Source organism: Impatiens glandulifera, chromosome 6, assembly GCF_907164915.1.
Source record: "Impatiens glandulifera chromosome 6, dImpGla2.1, whole genome shotgun sequence".
NCBI lineage: Eukaryota > Viridiplantae > Streptophyta > Magnoliopsida > Ericales > Balsaminaceae > Impatiens > Impatiens glandulifera.
In genome coordinates, this window is record NC_061867.1 from 7,554,512 (window position 1) to 7,575,462 (window position 20,951).

General features: G+C 30.4%; 1 protein-coding gene across 4 annotated transcripts; it reads right to left on the reverse strand.

Annotated features, from left to right (window-relative positions):
* Positions 1-15,967: 15,967 nt before the first annotated feature.
* On the reverse strand, positions 15,968-20,210 carry LOC124941272 (disease resistance protein RGA2-like). 4 transcript variants are annotated; one of them, XM_047481571.1, is made up of 5 exons: positions 17,111-20,210; positions 16,865-16,932; positions 16,673-16,784; positions 16,408-16,437; positions 15,968-16,315 (listed from the first exon to the last, which is right to left on the reverse strand). In XM_047481571.1, exons 1-2 carry the CDS (start codon positions 20,140-20,142, stop codon positions 16,896-16,898), a joined length of 3,069 nt encoding a protein of 1,022 aa, XP_047337527.1. In that variant the 5' UTR covers positions 20,143-20,210; the 3' UTR covers positions 15,968-16,315; positions 16,408-16,437; positions 16,673-16,784; positions 16,865-16,895. The 4 variants fall into 4 exon arrangements, with proteins under 4 accessions (XP_047337527.1, XP_047337526.1, XP_047337529.1 ...); XM_047481570.1 differs by having other exon boundaries at positions 16,673-16,787; XM_047481573.1 differs by lacking the exon at positions 16,865-16,932.
* Positions 20,211-20,951: the final 741 nt, after the last annotated feature.

Sequence of the window (20,951 nt, forward strand, 5' to 3'; positions counted from 1 at the left end):
AGGTTGCAATTGTCTCCGTCAGCGTGAAAAAACAAATTAAACGCGCGCATCTTTGATTTCAAACTCTAACATTCCCCTTTCTTTCTTACGTCATTCTTCATTCCGCTTATCCTAGCAGCCTTCCTTCAGTTCGTCTTTCTTTTTCTCTGTTCTTCGTTCATCTTTCTTTCGCTTCGCTCACGCGATTCATCTTACTTTCGTTTCAGTATGCCCGATCAAACCCTAACAATCTTCGGTTCGTCTTCTTTTCGTTCTCCGTTCTCCATTTGATTTCTGTTATTCGTTCGATTTTTGTTATCCCTTTTGCGCTTCAAAATGGTAAACTTATCATTCTTTACTTCAGTGTGATATTGAGTCTAACTTGTCAAGTTAACTTGAAGTAGTCTAACTTAAGACTATGTGATTTTAGGATTCAGATAAACAAATAGTCACATATAATGCTAATAAGAACGAAGCTAATGAAAAAAAACGGATCGAAAAAGAAAGCGAACTTATTCGTTTCGTTTTCTTTGCATTTGCATTAGCTTCGTTTTTCTTAGCATAATATGTGACTATTTGTTTATCTGAATCATAAAATCACATAGTTGCAAGTTAGACTACATCAAGTTAACCTGACAAGTTAGACTCAATGTCGCACTAAAATAAGAATGACGAGTTTACCATTTTGAAGCGCACAAAACGGAGAATGGAAATCGAACGGAAAAAGGAAAACAGAGAATGAAAATTGAACGGAAAAAAGGAGAATAGGGAACGGAAGGAAGACGAACTTAAGGTTGTTAGGGTTTGATCGGGCAGGCTGAAGCGGAAGGAAGATGAATCGTACGGGTTGAAGTAGATAGAAGATGAACGGAGAATAGAGAACAGAAGAAAGACGACCTGAAGGCTGTTAGGGTTGTATCCGATGTTGTTCTAAAAAAATATACTAAGAAAAATAATAATATAATTTTATTTGCTCTCCATGTAAGTAGTATCATTCTTAGGGATGAAAAAATTACCGATATTAAATGTATATCGAAAATACTGTACCGTAAAATATCGATATTTTTGGTATACTGAAAAAATGTAAGGTATGGTACCGATATCGAAATTATTGGTAAGATAAAGGTATGGGATTTTTAAAATTTTGGTATATCGAAATATGCCGAAACACTAAAATAATATTTATAAATTAAAAAATATATATTATATAATACTTATAAGGAAGTAAATAAAACTGATATTAACTTAATTACATAATCATAATTTTTTGAAATAAATCAAAATATAATTATATTGTAATATAATTTAATATATGCAATCTCTATACATTCTATTTTATAATTTATAAAAATAATTTTATTTCACTATATAGTGTGATTTTTTTTTCAAAACAAACCTAATGGAGTCTAATATGTTGTCGAGTTCATTATAAAATACAAAATACGACTCGAAAAAGAGTAAGAATAACTTTAAAACCAAAACTCAACTCCTAAACAAAGTAAGAGTATATTTTGGGAATACCGTAAAAATAAGCAAAGAGAGTTGGTTGATGGAAGAATATGTTGGAATTAAGCTAATTCCATTAATGAATGGAAATAAAATTGTAAATAAATAAAATCAAATAAAATTCACACAAATTCAAACGTGAATTAACGGTGAATTTAATCCAAATTATAATTAAATATTAATTGTTTAATTAATATTTAATGCCTAATTAGAAAATTAAAGCATAATGTTAGGATAAACATTTAGCTTTAATTGGCCTATTGGCTAACGTATGGACTCTTCAATTAGCTAGCATTAGCATTGAATGTCTAACATTGCATTTCTGCAAATGAACGTATAGGCTGATTAACAAATGAATGAGCAATATTTATTGCTAATAAACGTTTGGATGGTTTTATTTACAGGTTTAATTCTCAGCAATATATACCCATTCATTATTCATTTTACACATACTTCATTTTCATCTTTCTCACTCAAGAATTCCAAAAGCCTTTTTCTTGTTTTGTGAGTGTTCTTCGAGTTCTTCGCTCGATATTTTCCGTTGAAACCCGGTGATAGTTCATGTACTTTATCAAGCTCGTTGTGTAGTGATTCCGGTACTGAATCACTACTAGATTCGTTGTACCCTGGGAGACAGCCACCCGTGACAAGCTCTAGCACACGGGGAGACGGTGGAACTGTTTTAAGGGAAATGTGTTTAACACATGCCTCGAATCAACCATCAAATACGGTGATATTGTTCTTCATAAATTTATTTATTTCATTTATTTGTAACATCATTTTATATATATTTTCTGTTATTTCAAGACATTATTTCTAACAATCTTAAAACAGTTTCATGTGCTAAGTTATTTAGTAGCTTGTTCCATCGAAATTTTTGTCTTTGATGTTTCAGGAATATGAGTTATGATGTTATAAACCAGATGATCGATTATTTCGACAAGATAAAGTTGTTAATCTAAAGGAATAGAAAAATCTACAAAGATAAGTCTTTATTGTATATATATATATAATGTTAATTATTATTAATATTATTTGTATGAAAGCTTACCTTTATAAGCTAATATTCTAAAGAAAAATGATGTATATTTATTATACAAAAGTTTTCTAGAAAATAAATTAGAAAACAATATTTTATTTTATTTTTAAATAAATGTTTGTTGGTTATTAAAATTATTAATAATAATGAATAAAAATAAGAAAGTAACTAATATGTTAGCTTTCAATTTTTATAAAATTTATGGTGTTAAAATTAATTATAATTGAAACATATGGTTTCAGTTTGAAAAAATTAATTATGATATATACCTTTTTTTTTAATTAAGCAATATAATTAATAAGAATATGGTAGGATGATTTAATAAATAAAGAGAGATGATATCTTTATTTATATATATTGTTTTATATATTACATTTTATTATGGTAATAAGTTATCGTTTTAAATGTGTATATTTATTGATTGACAGAGTTTAGTCAAATATGAAGTATAAGTTGTCTCTAGAAAGAAGACAAAAGGTCATATAAGCGGTATAACAATGAAATGGTGCATTGGTCCAGTGGTTTAAAGTTCAGACACAATGGTGCGTGACGGAAGGGAGGTCATGTGTTCAAATCCAACTGATGAGATGATTTGATTTCTTTTTGTAGAAATTAAATTTACTAAAATGACTATGGTCATTGATGTTAAAAACCATTCCAATTTCTTGTGTAGAAATTATGAGAATGAGATGATTTGGTTTCTTTTTGTAGAAATCAGATCTACTAAAATGACTATGGTCATTGATGTTAAAAACCATTCCAATTTCTTGTGTAGAAATTATGAGATGAATGAGATTGTCAATGATTTCTTGGTAGAAATCAGACTTGTTAAAGTCATTGATGTTGAAACCATTTTAATTTCTTGTGTAGAAATTATGAGATGAATGGGTAGTCAATGATTTCTTGGTAGAAATCAGACATGAGTCTTGATGTAAAAATCATTATAATTTTCTTGTGTAAAAATTATGAGATTAATGGGTTCATAATGATTTTTATAAAATATATATATAAATATATAATATGATTTGTCTAAATTACATTAATCATGAAGGTTGAAATCATTATAATTTCTTATGTAGAAATTATGAAATGAATTAGGTATCCTAATAATTTCTTTTATAGAAATTATGTGATTCATAATGACAGAAAATGAAGGTCATATGTATAATGAGATTAAATAAGTTATTTGTTTTAGAACTTATTATAATCATGCATTTAAAAAGACACGACTATGTTAGTCGAAATTGTCTTCGCAAAAATTGCCTTGATGAAAATAATCTACTCAGATGTATTCTGAGCATGCATAGTCGTTTAACGTCGATTATTGTTCAAAACATGGCAATGTAAGTGCTTCGATTAAGATATGAAATATATTTGTAGTTATATTTAATTTAATTATGTGCTAATTGATTATTAATATAAATCATGCATATTAGCTAATATAAAGATGATTCATGTTATTCATAATAAGTATGATTATCTAGAAATTTTTATATATATATATATATAAATTAAGATTTATTTTCTATCTATTTTTATTTTAATAGATAATTTTGAAATTTGTCACAAATCATGTGTTCTTTGATTGACAAAGATTTCTTATAGAATGTTAAAGGTCATCTAATTAATTAAGAAACGAATAATTGATGACATGAATATTTATTTTTATAATTAGTTAGTTTTATATTCGATTAAAGATAAATGATCAACATTCTAATTAAGTGTAATAATTAATATTCTAATTAATTATTATATAATTTTTAAACGGTATTTTTAATGATAAACGAAATTGTATATATATTTGTTTAAGAATATATATGACATATTATGTATCTGATTTATTGACTATATATATTATAGTTGTTTTGTCATCGTGGTGACTAAAATGAAAGAAGAATAATATATAATATCATATATGTATGGATATATTAATTTTGGTTTAATATAATATATTTGATAATTTTGAAATTAAATAATTACAAGCAAAGTATTGTTTGATTTGAGAATAATGTGGCAAACGTGCCGATATTACGGGATGCAAACGTGCAACCGGAAATAAATGTTTAAGCGACTTCGGTCAAAGATGCTTGAAACATTATGATTTCTTTTGTAGAAATCATGTGATATGGTGAATATTTATTTGATTAAATATTCTAATTTCTTTTATAGAAATTAAGTGTTGAAATAAATATTTTAATTGATTAAATATTTTAATTTCTTATGTAGAGATTATGTGAAGAATGATTTATATATGAATAAACATTCTAATCTCTTGTATAGAAATTATATTTTATTCAATTAAATATTTATGATATAGTTATCTTATTCATTGTATGATAAGTATAACAAAAGAAATTTGTAAAAGAATTGTGTGACAATTTCTTGATTAGAAAATCATTGATTTAAATCATATAAGTGTGATTTAAAAAAGGGTACCAACACGAATGTGGGGGCAAATATTTTTATTGATTATAACACAAAAATAATTGTGTATATTATGATAAATAAAAAGATAATTTATTGTTAGAGAAATATGTTCTCTATAAAAGATAAAGTTGCGCAACTTTACAAAAAGAAAGAAAATAACAAGAAAATGTCTTGTTTATATTTGCTGAGTTGGTATTCAAATCAATATTTTAGATTTGGGGATTTTGAAATCAAGAAACGTGTCATATTTTGACATTATTTTCATAAAATTATGAAGAACCAATGTCTTCAAAAGGATTTTATGAAATAAATGAAAAAAGAAAGTTTATAAAGTCTTGATATGACTTATAACAAATTTTATAATAATGATATGAAAATTTGATCATACTTTTATTAAAAAGTGGATGTGACAATTATATATATATCATGAAAACAATGAAAATTATTTCATTACGTGTATGATATTTTTATCGTTGAAAATACGATAAAAATGATTAAATCCATAAAGGATATGAATTGCACCAAACGAAATATCATGTTATTATCAAATGATATATTGATATTATTAAATGAAAGACTTTACGTCTTAAAGTGAATATGTTTACACTTAGAAGTGCAATCTACGTATGGAAATCTTCTAAGAAATTTATGATGGATAGATTAAACGTTATAATCTATATTTTTGACTTATGTCGAAAAATAAAATATTTTTATGTAAAATATATAATCGTTTACACGAAGGCAGAATAGTTCAAAGACATTTTGTCTACTAGTTAGCCAAGTAAACAATATTTTCATAAAAAAATTAAATGATAAGCATGTACGAATGACTATGCTTCTTATTAGAAGATGTTCCAAGGTTAACTAAGAATGTACCAACATAAATTTCTAATTATTGTGATAGTAATTAGAAATTGGACAAGCTTAGAGTCAATGACAAGTCTAGACATACACGTCTTAGACGTAATGTCATTAGACTATACTATCTAATAGAGTTATAATATTTGACTATGTAAGTCAAAGATAACATTGTGGATCCACTAATCAGATTATTGAATAGAGAGATAGTTTGAAGTCTTTTGAGACATTAGCCTACTATAAGTTGGTATGAAGGAAAACCCAACCTATGCAGACTGGAGATCCCAAGAACTAGGTTCAATGGGATAACCTAATTGTACTGACTTGGAAAGTTATTGTTGAGGATTAATCCTATAACGAAACAATAATATTTTGACGAGGATAAGTATATCGCTTTTAATGATTCTTTGTGAGCAAAGAGATCACCTATGTGAGGGAGAAGTGGGGCCGCTTCGAAAGAATTGCACGGCTCAATTCTAGACCCTCTCACAGAACCAGGCGCGTGTTCCATGGCCAAAATGGACACAACCATGAGAGCTTGACATGTATTAGGGAGAATTCTATGTGAAAGTGTGTAATCGTTTACACAAAAGGCAGAATAGTTCAAGGACATCGAGTCTACTAATTTGCTAGTAAAGTTATATGCTTTCACAAGGGAAGGTTCAAAGGGTTACACCTACCTATCCTATGTAGAATTCAACTGTTGAACCTTTCACCGGGTTAATCTTTCAATTTCCATTAATGTGGGGGATTGTTGGAATTAAGCTAATTCCATTAATGAATGGAAATAAAATTGTAAATAAATAAAATCAAATAAAATTCACACAAATTCAAACGTGAATTAACGGTGAATTTAATCCAAATTATAATTAAATATTAATTGTTTAATTAATATTTAATGCCTAATTAGAAAATTAAAGCATAATGTTAGGATAAACATTTAGCTTTAATTGGCCTATTGGCTAACGTATGGACTCTTCAATTAGCTAGCATTAGCATTGAATGTCTAACATTGCATTTCTGCAAATGAACGTATAGGCTGATTAACAAATGAATGAGCAATATTTATTGCTAATAAACGTTTGGATGGTTTTATTTACAGGTTTAATTCTCAGCAATATATACCCATTCATTATTCATTTTACACATACTTCATTTTCATCTTTCTCACTCAAGAATTCCAAAAGCCTTTTTCTTGTTTTGTGAGTGTTCTTCGAGTTCTTCGCTCGATATTTTCCGTTGAAACCCGGTGATAGTTCATGTACTTTATCAAGCTCGTTGTGTAGTGATTCCGGTACTGAATCACTACTAGATTCGTTGTACCCTGGGAGACAGCCACCTGTGACAAGCTCTAGCACACGGGGAGACGGTGGAACTGTTTTAAGGGAAATGTGTTTAACACATGCCTCGAATCAACCATCAAATACGGTGATATTGTTCTTCATAAATTTATTTATTTCATTTATTTGTAACATCATTTTATATATATTTTCATAATGTCTTGAAATAACAGAATACAACCAATCGGGGTATGCAAGTACTGTCAAGTTGAGATTTCATCCATTTTTGAAAGTACTAGTGGGTTGAAAAACCACTTATTAAAAATGTGTAAGTTGAATCTACTATATGAAACAAAGTAGAGCATGTAGAGGTGATAAAAGTCAAACTATATTTATGAACGAGACGATAGTGATAAAAATCAAACTATATGAGAAGATGCTTTATGTTTGTGCTATATTTCCTAAGGATGCTGAAATTGAAAAAGAGATGTTAATTCAATTGTGATGACCCATGGTTTAATTCCTACAGATAAGAACCAAGAAGTGGAAGATGTTGGGAATACAATTTGGAAGCACCTGTGTTGGAGATCCTTTTTTCAAGACGAGAAATTAAATTGGTCTGGATGTTATGAAATATGTAAGATGCACGATCTTGCCCAATCTGTTATGAAAGATGAATGTTATAGGTTGAATGCTAGTAGCTCAAATGATGGTTTAAAACGAGAAATTCGTCATGTAACGACAATGTTTGATGAATTTGTCAAAATATCAGTTTGTTCTCTTAAGAAAATTGGAGGGTTGCAAACGCTAATGCAGATTTCTTTGAGTGTCTTGAAGAAGGAACTTCCGACTTTACGCGTCCTTGAACTGAGCTACTATGCGCAATATCAAGATTTGCATTACCTGGGATGTCTAAAACATCTGAGATATTTAGACATTTCCGGTAATGTACTTTAATCATTAAATGGCATCGGTGTACAGAACCGATGCCTCAATCAATCAATTAAGAACTACATTGGACAAGGGACAAGGATGTTACTTGATTAGCAAAGGGAAATGGAATAGAACGAAGAAACGAAACGAATTGGCCGGAATCGAAGGAGCTTCAGCCAAAGTTTCTGTCGTTCTTCACGTTCGTCGATCCAATAGTCGGAAGCAACGAGCTAAGGGACAAGTTCTTCTCTGCTCTTCCCAAAAACTGTCCTCCTCGATGATCTAACTGCTCTTTTCTCTAACTGGATTGGAACGAACTCAAAAACTGATCTGAAAAACTACCCATTTTCTCAATGGAGCGGTCCCCTTTTGTCTTTTGATTACATGAGTCTATTTGAAATTAAGGGATAAAGTCGAGGGTACACTTGGAATAAAACAAATATATATATGCTTTTCCCTTTTCCTTTTCCTTTCCGTTTTTTCCTTTTCCAGTTTTTTTCTTTGCACCTTCACCTTAAATGAATCACCCCGATCGCATCATGGATCCAATGGCCTTAAATTTTTATGAAAAATTCACAGCATAATAAGCATGAACCTCCTTTTTGAATCAGCCCAAATAGTAATTCGTATCTCGAGTTATGTGTTTTCAAAGTCTTCAGCTATTTATCATTTCGGTTCTTGTACCAGTTTTACTACGGGCGATCTGGGATGAGTTATGCAACGAAATGGAAGAGATACTTGATATTATTGGAGAGCTGATTCAAAGAGCTTTCTGACATAGCTCATACATTCGAAATGGATCATTGGTTCAAAAGTTATGATGTTTTAGAAGTGTGGCATAGTTTTAACTAGTTCCCAGGATTTGAATCGGTAGTACTACTTCCCTTGTACAGATCGAATGAGGGCCTTAATCTGTGAATCACGGTTCGGGGATGGTACCATTGGAAAGATATGCGAGTTATATTTTCAACCCAACTTGAATTATTCAAAACCATCAAGCACAAATCAAGTTACGAATTTTTAAGTGAAAGGGTGTTTGATTTAAACCTTTCAGGAACACCTTCCACTCATGACCGGATTTCGTCTAGGTAGAGGGAATCAATGGGAGATTGGGCTACACCATATGAAAGTGGACTAATTTCTCTTTTCAAAACATCTATGATCATAGAATTTCATCCAGTATTGAAGCCGGGATAAATTCATGAAATCTAGGGTTTCAATGGAAGCTCAATGGGGACTTCAAACTTAAGGATTCTTGATTTTCTTTTCCAATAATCCCCTTTTCAAATAACCCACTTTTCAAATATTCCAATTTTCCCACTTTAGAAGACCAGTCTACTCTTTTCCACTTCTTCTTGACACGTTTTTGATCCCTGTTTGACCCGGGTTGACTCGTCGGTTGGCAGGTTGACTCGAGTTGACCCGTTCTCTTGTTTTCCCTTTTTTTCGAGCATTTTCTGCACAAATTTGCAAATAGTAATATTACACTTAAAATTCAAGATTTTTCAAAACGTACAACATGAACGTGTCACAGGTTGGGAAAACAGAGTCGTTATGAAATTTGACCTTTGGATTGTTATCTTTTAAGCTTTTCTAGGTCGGTTTTTCACGAGGTGTTTCTATTTTTATTTTCCCGGTTCAATAAGCAAACATGAGTATTATTTCGGGCCGGGTCTTTTTTATTATGTATTTAGGGTGTAAAAATGGGGTGTCTACATATATGTTTAATTAAGTTCTATTTTAAATTAATATTAGGATGAATTTTGACAAAAATAAATATTTTCAATAAAATTTATCGAAGATTTTCCATCAAAACTAATGTTGAGTTTAAAAATTGTTTTCAAATGATCACGAGGTATGCTATGTATAAAAATTATTAGTCAAATGAAAATGTTGAAGAAGTTAGATACTTGATAATCATGTATTAACTAAGTTATATATATATATATATATATATTTAAGAATATTAGTTGATCAACTAATAAGTATTTGTATAATTGCAATTTTAAATGATTCATCCAATGAGGTACATTTGTTGGGTTTCTCCCAATTAAATATGTACCACTTAAAATAAGACTATATTTTATTCAAATATCATTTTTATTGCTCTTCCTACTTTAAAAATTTCCAAAAACAGTATGATTCATGATTCAAATATATTTTACCGTATGTGAATCATGTATTCAGATGTTTGAATCTATTCGTCCATCGCATCTATCATGTCCCTAGTTTCGGGTCCATCATCTTTGTCGTCAATATGGTAATCCTTGTCAATTGAAATGGTCTATTAATATGTGCCCAAAACATCCTGCCCAATTTGGAATCTTTGTGGGGTTGTTGTAAATAATAATAATTTATCACACATGTATAATGTTATCATCTCGTCTCTTGTGAGCAAAAGTTGATCACAACTTTATCTAATTGATATATACAAGTCATCATATACACCTTTGCTATTTTGTCCCCTTTAAGATCATGTATTATAATGATATATTTCATATGACATATTCACTTTATTGTTTTTTAAGAGGTTGAATCTTGAAATTAGTATTTTGATTCACCAAGATCTTGAATTTTTTATTCAGTTTTATGTGTTATATAGGTATATTTGTCTGAAGTATATAATAATTTCATGTCAGTGGAATCCTCATAATTGAAAATAGCCTATTTATATATGTGTGTCCAAAAGGGTTTCAAATGTGACCTTTTGTGGATTGTTGTAAATAATAATTCTCAAGAGGTTTTCATGGGAAAAAAAATTACCCACTTATTATTTGTTAATAAAACTAATACTCCAAGATATTGTATAATTTAACTTATTCGCTAAAATCTTAAATACGTTTGATAATATTTAACTTATTCAAATCACAACTTATCTTTGTTATTTGATTTATATTTTTGTGATAATTTATTAGTTAAAATTATTATAATATTTTATCCTTTTATCAAGGATTAGGGTTATATACTTATACTAGTCTAATGAGCCCACCTTAATTTGAATGTTTGTAAATAAAATCAACTTTATAAGCTTACTAACAAAAAAATAAAAATAAAAAAACAAAAGGGCTAATTAATAATTAATGTGGGGCCTATATATAGTGCAAGTTTCCATTTAGATAATATAAACTTAGCTTAGGTCTTAGGGCCTTGGGCCTTAGGTAGGGATGGCAATGGGGCGGTTCGGGGCGGGGAATGCAATTACCATCCCCGCCCCGTTTTAATTTCGGGGATTTTTTTAATATCATCCCCGCCCCGTTCGGTTTTTTCCGGTTTCGGGAAATCCCGCAGGGCACCGTTAATAATTTTTATTTTAAAAAAATAAATAAAAATTATACAATAAAATTATATAAACGAATTTTTTAATATAATATATATTGTAATATATTAAAATTTTATATTATTATAAAGAAATAATTTTAATACTCTTATAAAATATAGTAAATAAATAAATATATTGGTGATTTAATATATTTAATTATGTTTATGGTATTCGGGGCAAAATCGGGGTGAAAACGGGGTGAAATCGGGGCGGGTCGGGGCGGGGGACACAAATACCATCCCCGCCCCATTCGCGTTCGGTTTCGGGGAAAAACCGTCCCAAACGGGGCAATTCGGTTCGGTTTTCGCGGGGCAGTTTCAAATTGCCATCCTTAGCCTTAGGGCCTCAGGGCCTTGGGCCTCAGGGCCTTGGGCCTCAGGGCCTTGGGCCTCAGGGCCTTGGGCCTCAGGGCCTTAGGGCCTAGGGCCTAGGGCCTAGAGCCTTAGGGCCTTAGCCTGTTTCTTTTTGGGTATTTAAAAAAATTCATTCAAAATCAATTTTCCAATCAATCACTTCTCAACAATCACATCACTTGTTTCATTAACCAAAATACTAAAATACTCTCTATTTTAAATTATTATTTTTTTTTATTTTATTCATATATATCAATACCCTTTAAGTCTTTTTATCAAAAATAATCATCAACTTCTCAAAATCATCACCAATCATTACTTTTTTCCCTCTATAGGTTTTTTCAAAAACCCCAATACGAACAAGCTCTTAGTTAGCAATGTGAATGTTCATACTCTAAGTCTTAAAATAAGTAGTGGAAATACAAAATTTGTATTTAAATTCCAAAACGACAACTATTTGTAGAAGTTTGGCAAACCAATATTATTAGTTTTTATACAAGTGGTAAGAACAAGTTGTCATAAAAATATCAATAATCAAAATTGGTAATTAATTAGATTACAAAACAAGGAATTATGTATAACTCAAAAGGGAATAATTTTGAATAACCAAAATTGAGATATTTAATATATTAGATGACTTTTTTCACTCAAATTGCATTGACATGTGGTTAATGATGTCGTTATCGAGATGTTATTATATAAAATGAAATTATTCTAAAAAAAAAATTATTAGAAGCTTATAAAAAAAAAAAGGAAAAAAAAGAGAAAATGATGCTAGAAAATTGATATTTTTTATTTATTTATACCAAACATTTAAACTTGCCTTATAAATTCCGGATTTCGAATCATGATATCTTAATTGGTGTTCCCACTCTTTACAATAACTTTTTCTATACATTTTCTTTTAAAGAAAAAACATATTATTTCATAATTATACTTTCAAATAATTTATCTCTTTATATTTTTACACATTATTCTTTGTCTCATTTATTACCACTCCGCAAGTTTAGGTCTTGTTTGAATTGAAATTATTTATGTAAAAGGTCAAATATTTAGGGCCGATAATTATTGACCCAACACGAAAATACGATCCAAATTGAACAAAAAATTCAGATTATGGTCATTTATTTTTTAGTGTCAAAATCATGTCGACCTGTTTAACTTGATTAATAAACAGGTCAAAATCGGGTCGACCTGAAATGACCTTAAATAGACCTGTCAACTCATTTATAATTTTCTTTTGTAATTTTTGTGTTTGTCATTTCCTATTTACTCACTCATATTTTATATTTTTATAAATAGATTTTTGATTTGGTTTCAATATTCTTTTGTGTTGATATCATTTTAATCTGAAAAAGAGATGTGTAATATTAATTACATCAGGTTAAATCGGTTTGAGTTCGAGTTGAGTTGTGTTAAGTCAATCGAGTTGGTTCAAATTAATTACAAATTAATCGAGTTCGAGTTCGAGTTCGGTTTCAATTTCTTGAGACTTACAAAAACAATGTTACTAATATGTAGCACATATTGTAAATCAAATTGAAATGAAGTTTAGGGACCAAATTTATAATTTGTAAGATTAGTCATTTTGCAATAGGTTTTAACAATTCAAATAAAACTAATACGAATTTTACAACTTTTCTTTACAACCTTTTTTTTTATAAAAATGGCCTCAGTGTAAAGTTATTTTGAACCCATGAATTTTTTGACTTAAGTTTTTGTGCTCCACCAAGAGTTTCTCTCGTCATCTTTCATTTCTAGTTGACTCTACCTCTATTACTCTTCATGTGGACAAATATTAGTCTAAACTAAAGTTTTCTAACTTACAATAAAATTTTAAGGACCTAACTGAATATAAAAATAAATTTTAGGAACATGTAAAAAAACAAGATTTTGTTTTAACGATTTCAAACGTTATTAACTTATTATCTATGTGTTATTCATAATTAAATAAATAAAAGATTTACGTCACTAATTTAATATCTTTTATCATCAGGTTTCCACTTCTATTCCATTATATATATTCACAGTATAATAACATATGTTATATAATCTTTTGCATCAGGAATCTTGGGTTAAAAGATTTGTCGCAACAGTTAAAAGCCAAATGTTGTATAAAAGGATTTGAGCTAACCAGGTCAAGAAGTGGGTATCAAACGAGGTCTTAGAAGAATTAATTAAGTAACATATATATACATTAGGTGAAGGCTAAATTAATTAAAACATGGAAGACCCAATCGGCCGCTAATCATTTTTCATTTGGAGAAGTCCAATAGCAAGCTAGTGATTGACTATTTTCAGAAAAAAAAACTAAAAAAATGTTAGGTGACCACGAATCTTTGAGGAATATAACTATAACAACCTCAAGCCACCTAATCAAAGGTGAAATTCCAATTTTAAAATTATTTCTAAGCTCTCAGAAAATTTAGGAGAATTGACTAGAGATATTTTAAAAGGTAACGTTGATTTCATTAGCTCCTAAGCATGGTAAGAGTGTGAGTTGATGGGTATAAAAGAAATAGTGATGTTGTCATTTCTCACGTGTAACCAATCTTGATCGAAATCTCTTTTATTCGCGTTCGAAAATGCACAATATTTTATTTTCTACGTTTTTTAAAGATAAAATTGGGTAGCGACTCTAAAAAGTCAAAGATAGTCTAATCGATACCATTTTAAATTTTATTTTGGTTCCTCACATCATTTCATACGAGACAACTTTTAAGAAAGTCATACTCTCGTTTTGTTTTACGAGGTTCAAGAGGAAGGTAAACCAAGTGATTTAATGAAATCAACATTAAATTAGACTTTAGTTTAGCCTATCATTTTGGTTCTTCTTCATCCCAATCGGAATTCGAGAGAAAAAATAAGTTATGAGATGAAAACTATTGAATCGAATAAACGTTTTAAGAGGTCGACCGTTTTTAGACGTTACAATAGTAAATAAAAGTAAATCAAAAAGTTGGCTTAACCAAAATGGAACCCAATTCATTTGTAACTTTCCTTCAATATGTGTTTTTTGGTAAAAAAAAACTTCGAATTTTAGTTGCTTAACTATATTTAACTATATTTTAATAGCATAACTTTAATATCTGGTCAAATTCACTGCTAGTTTGAAATCACCATGAAATGTCACGATAATCTGGTCAAATTTTACATGTTATAAATTTTTACATTTGAAGTTATTTAAAAGCTCAAATTTCCTGATTTTCAAACTATTGTATAGCTGAAATGTATAGCTGAAATGAAAACTGAAATAATATATGACTCTTGTTTTAAAATCAAAATTGAGAATTATGTGTAACTCATGGAAAATATTTTATTGGATGATATTTTGAATTTACACACTTAAAGTTAGATGATAGAAGTTTGGTTTATGTTTATAATGAAAATCAAATTTAAAATGACAAAAAAACTTCAATGCTTTTTCTTTACAACTATCATGTTTTTCTTAAGAAAAATACCAAACATCCTTATTCATTTGTAGCTGAAAAGATGTAAAAAATTAGGGTAACTTGTAAATACTAAATTGAAGAAAATTATATTAAAAAAACCCTAATATCAGTATGCTGTCTTGTTGATGTTCAACAACAAGACAGCCTGCTGTGATATTTTGTTTAAGAAAAAAGCTTAACAATCTTTTGTTATTTGGAGCTAAAATTTTGTTATATTGCAGTTAAAATATCAAAGAATATTATGTAAATAATTATGGTCACTTACTTGTTAAGGCCAAATTGAATAAAATGAGTTGCAAATTTGACAAAATACTAAAATTTCATATTTTTTGGAATTTCAAAAAATTGATTTTTCTTTGTCTTTTCTTGATCACTTTCATCTATCTTACCTAATAATAGGATATTAGAAATGTCTATGGAAATACTTTTTGATTCCCATTTTAATTTAGGTATAAAAATGATGTGGATGTATTTTCATATATTTTTGTTCACACCAATCGTTGCTTCCACTAAATACTTCTCATTATAAAACAATGAGATGAAAACGCAGAGAGTAGTGAAAGGAGAAAACAGAGGACTAACAATGAGATGAAAACGGAATGATATTGCCTACTCAACTTTTACTCTTCAATATTTCTAAATTTGCTTTCTTGATTTGAATTGGAGCTTGCTTGATGTTTATTTGAAAACTTCTTATTTTATTTTGGGAAAAAACTTATTTTGTGTTAAAAGTGATTTATTTGGATTAAGAGAGTGCATTATATATATCGTTTTGTCTGTGTTTTGAACTACACAATAGATAGCTAAGAATATTAAACATCGGACACTAAATATATTGCATTTAAATATAAATAATTGTGCAGCTCAAAGGAGGATTAGTGTTACGTGAAAATGATTATTTCTAAGGTATTACCCTACATGTCTATAGATACTCCCTCCAGACTACCATTTGCTGATTATCACTTCCTGAAATTGACTCTTCTTCTCCTTCTTCTATTCCTCCTTACATAACTAGGGTTCAAATGAATCATCTCGCCTTTGTTCTAGGGATAAAAAAAGAATGAATATTGTGTACAAGCCTTTAACGATTTGCTTAGTTGCATTTAAGCTTCTCCCCTTCGAGTTCTTGCTTCAGTGTTTCAACCCTTTTCCAACATATCCATGTCCTCCTGTTAGTTTGATCATACACACATACATACCATATTAACAAAACAAGAAATAAGATGAAAACAAGTTGATTGAATATTGAAGAATCAATCACCTTCTGAAGCAATTCCAGCCTCTTTTTCATCTGCGAAAACATGAATTGTAATACTCGTAATGAGGATCTATTAAGCTTGAACTATTAATTAATGGATGATATATATGTTTAACTAATAACCTAACAAGCAATGGGAATGAGAAAATAAAATGAACAGAAGAATTGAGAAGATTAATTCTCACCTTGTTTAATTCCTCAATGCACATAGAAGATTAAAAATAAAATCATAGAAATTACAAAACGAATATAATTATATAGGTACTACCTCTTTGATGAGTCTTCTACTCCTTTAAGTTATCACTGTATGCTTGACCCTCAAATAGGATAAATGCTTCCAACTCTATCGTGAGTGTGACTGCTGCAGAATAGCCTACTGACTGCTGCGAAAAGCAATGACACGTTCAATTTGAAAACACAGATTCTAAATTGGCTTGATCGATGGAAAGAAGTCACATACAAGTATTGTGAATCGGTGATATTCCAACATCCTACTTGAAATCATACAAAGGATCCTTTCTACGCGTCCTGTTTGCAGCCAATATTAATATTATAGCTTCGGTTATCTTGCTTAAACGTTTTTTTTATCTTAATTATCTTTCAAAAATTACTCTTTGTTGAGTCTTCGACTCTTTTAGGATAAGTCAAGAAATTTCTTACATGTCATTAATTAATAGATGAATATAATTATTATTGTTATGCGTACCTTCTAATTTGACTCTTCTTCTTCTTCTTCTGTTCCTCTCCCAATAGAATATCTAAATGGAACATCTTAGGACAAAGTCTGGTTCGAAGGGAACGCAGGAGTGCGATAACATCGTCCGCTTCTTCTGAAGACACCAACTTAGGACAACGGCTAATATACAATCTCTGTAGTGAATTATTATTAATATTGAGGTTTCCAACAAATTCCTCAACTGATATCATCAACTCCGGACAATCTATAATCCACAATTCCGTGAGAGAGTTGATGAAGTGTTTGTTCTGGCAGCCACTAATCTTTGATATCATTCCCTCATCAAACAAACGCCTTAAATTGAAGCAGTAACTAATATGCAGAGATTGAAGAGATTGGAAAGTTGAGCGTACTCCTCCTCTTAATTGTGCTTCACTATTATTATTTGACGATGATGATGTTGATGGTATCTCATCATCAAACATTAATGCCTTATAACCAGCTCCAAATAAAACACTTCTTTCTATCATAAAAACAAGAGTGAGATGAGTGAGAGCACTGAGATTTGAGATGCTATATAACAACTCATCCGAACATTCACCCCAAACAGTTACATCTTTGAGTGCTTTGAGATGGGGCGGCAATCTCCCTAGCTTTGGGCAATCAGATATCATCAGCTCGGATAGATTAGGAAATACTCCGGCACTAGGAATAGTAGGAGACACCAATTTTGGGAGATTCACACCTTTGTAACGATACATCATCAATGTTTTCAGCATCGTTGAAACCTCTAGAGCTTCACCAATTTTCTCATCTCTAGTACTCTTGCTCTCATTATCATCAACTTCATCATCAGATCTCCAGAACAACTCCAACTCATTGATACTCGACATTTTAGCCATACTTACCCTTCTTGCAATAGTTGCATCACTAACTCTCCCAAGATTCTTAATTGTCAATGATCCGCAGATATCCAATTCTTTTAATTCATCTAGTTGACCGTCTTTCTCCTTCATGCCTATGACAAACAAGCTTAACGTCTTCAGATGTTTCAATTGCCCCATCTCTCTAGGCATACATTTTAATCCATCACACCCCTCCAAATAAAGATGTCGCAGACTAATAAGGTCTTTCGTATTTCTGGGCAAATTTTCAAGCTTAGAACAACCATTGAGTTTCAAAGTCTGTAAGTTCAAGAGATCACAAATACTATCCGGTAATGTTGTTATCTCTTTATTACCCGAAATGTCTAAATATCTCAGATGTTTTAGACATCCCAGGTAATGCAAATCTTGATATTGCACATAGTAGCACCCCAGTTTAAGGACGCGTAAAGTCGGAAGTTCCTTCTTCAAGACACTCAAAGAAATCCGCTTTATGACATTTTTATCATTTCTCTCTTTGATGAATATTAGCGTTTGCAACCCTCCAATTTTCTTAAGAGAATGAGTTGATATTTTGACAAATTCATCAAATATTGCCCTTACATGACGAATTTCTCGTTTTAAACCATCATTTGAGCTGTTAGCATCCAACCTATAACATTCATCTTTCATAACAGATTGGGCAAGATCGTGCATAAGATCGTGCATCTTACATATCTCTTTTCCAAAACAATCTAATTTCTCGTCTTGAAAAAAGGATCTCCAACACAACTCTTTCCAAATTGTATTCCCAATATCTTCCACTTCTTGGTTTTTAACTGTAGGAATTAAATCATGAGCCATCCACAATTGGATTAATCTCTCCTTTTCAATTTTAGCATCCTTGGGAAATATAGCACAAAACACAAAGCATCTTCTAAAATGATAAGGGAGTTCATAGTAACTCAACCTTAGAATAGGCAAGAGATCAGATTCTTTTTCATTTTGAGATGTCTTCCATACCTCATTATCTCTTATTTTAGACCATTCATTTATATCACTTTTGAAGCTCAATTGACCTCCAAATGTCTTGGCAACTAAGGGAACACCCTTACATTTTTTAGCTATTTCTTTTCCAATATCAACAAAGTTTGGAGTTTTTGGTGTCCCACACATAAATGCACGCTCTTCAAAGAGTAGCCAACAATCCTCGTCAGAGAGCAATGATATCTGAATATGATGAATCGTTTCCATAATTGTTGCCACATTTCTTTTTCGTGTCGTGGTAAGGACAAACGCACCATTTGATCCACAGTCCAAGATAGATCTCAACCGATCCCATTCATCAAATTTTTCATTCCAAACATCATCCAATACAATTAAATATCTTTTCCCGCTCAATTTCTCTCTAACTTTTTTCTGCAATTCTTCTGAGCGTGCTTCTGCCTTTTCTTCTTCTAAGATGGCTTTCATCACCAGTTGAATATCAAATTCATCAGAAACACAAACCCAGATTTTGATTTCAAAATGCTTAGCAATCTCCTCGTCGTTGAAGACCGTTTGGGCAAGTGTTGTTTTACCAAGACCCCCAATTCCAACAATGGGTAGAACAGATAGTTTTTTATCAACACAAGCACCAGATGTATTATTGACCAGAATATCAATAATCTTTTTCTTCTCCATATCTCTCCCATATACTTTATTACAACTAGAAAGAGATATGGTTTCACGCCAACGACTAGTAAATTTGTCATGAATAGATTCACGCAAATGTAACGTTTGGCGCTCTGAAGAAATTTGGTTAAGCTTCTCTTGAACATCCTTAATTTTGTGACCAACTTTTAGACGTGTCCAAGTACTGATAAAAGGATGGGTTATTGAGTTGGTTACCTTGATCCGGGTTGAAGAAGAGGCATTACGCCTGTTGACTTGAAGACGAAGATCTTCATAGGTGCAGTCATCCATGATGTCTCGAACCTCGTACGCCACATCTTTGAGCTTCCGCAACCAATCTTCCGTTTGTTTGTCCTTGTCCTTCTTTCTCTCTGCATCCTCAAGAACGGCACTAATCGAAGATAGCGTGCTGGATAGCTTTTGAACCTCCTTCTTAAAACTCCAAAGCAACGAGAATTCATCCTTAATCAGAGGTAGAGGTGACAAGTTTGAAAGCAATCCACTGATTAGAGCTGCTTCAGCCATGGTGGTTTCTCTCTCAATGATCAATCTGATGAATAAACTTCTCACAAATGTTATCTTGTGTCTACTGAAGAACAGTCATTGAAGTTAATCACATACAAAATGGACTTTCCTTTCCTTTCCGTGTGGACCATACAATAATATAAACCACAATTTCATTTCCGTGTGGACCATACATACAATAATACACATTTTTCTTTTGAAATTTCTGAAAATGAATGTTTAACAATCCTAAGATAATAAAGTTACTTGTAATATTTTCTCATGAAGAATTAAGTATAAGTTAATATTACCTTATAATTTTATTTCATACCAAATCTCAACAGCTTATAATGCAAAAAAACTAAGTCTCAATTTCATTAAAATGAAGAGAAATAACCAAGTCACAATTTCATTATTCATTTAAATAAAAAAAAATCTATGTCAAAAAAATAAAATAATTGACTACTTTAAATAACTATAAAATTTTCATATTCCAGATTAAATATTTAATAATCTAAGAAATGTTTAAAATAACTTAAAAAATATAACACTATATCTATTGTAAACGGGTCAAATACTTATTTTACCTTCTTTTTCATATTAGATATTGAGGAGGCACCTCTTTGTTGACTATTTCAAATTTAATTAGGTATACCATGCGCCTATCAATAAGAATTATTTTTTCAATATTATTAGTTTTCGCATTACATTTATGTTAGCTTAATTTGTCCAATAAACTTGTGTCATTGTCTCAAATAATTTATTTTCACAAATAAAATATTTCACAATCATATATAAACTTCATCTTTTATTGATTGTTTCCTTTTTAT

Coding starts and splice junctions, on each gene's coding strand:
- LOC124941272 (XM_047481571.1), bottom strand. CDS start 20,142: ATGGCTGAAGCAGCTCTAATCAGTGGATTGCTTTCAAACTTGTCACCT. Junction 16,933..17,110: donor AAGAAGAGTCAAATTAGAAG/GTACGCATAACA, acceptor GGCTGCAAACAG/GACGCGTAGAAAGGATCCTT.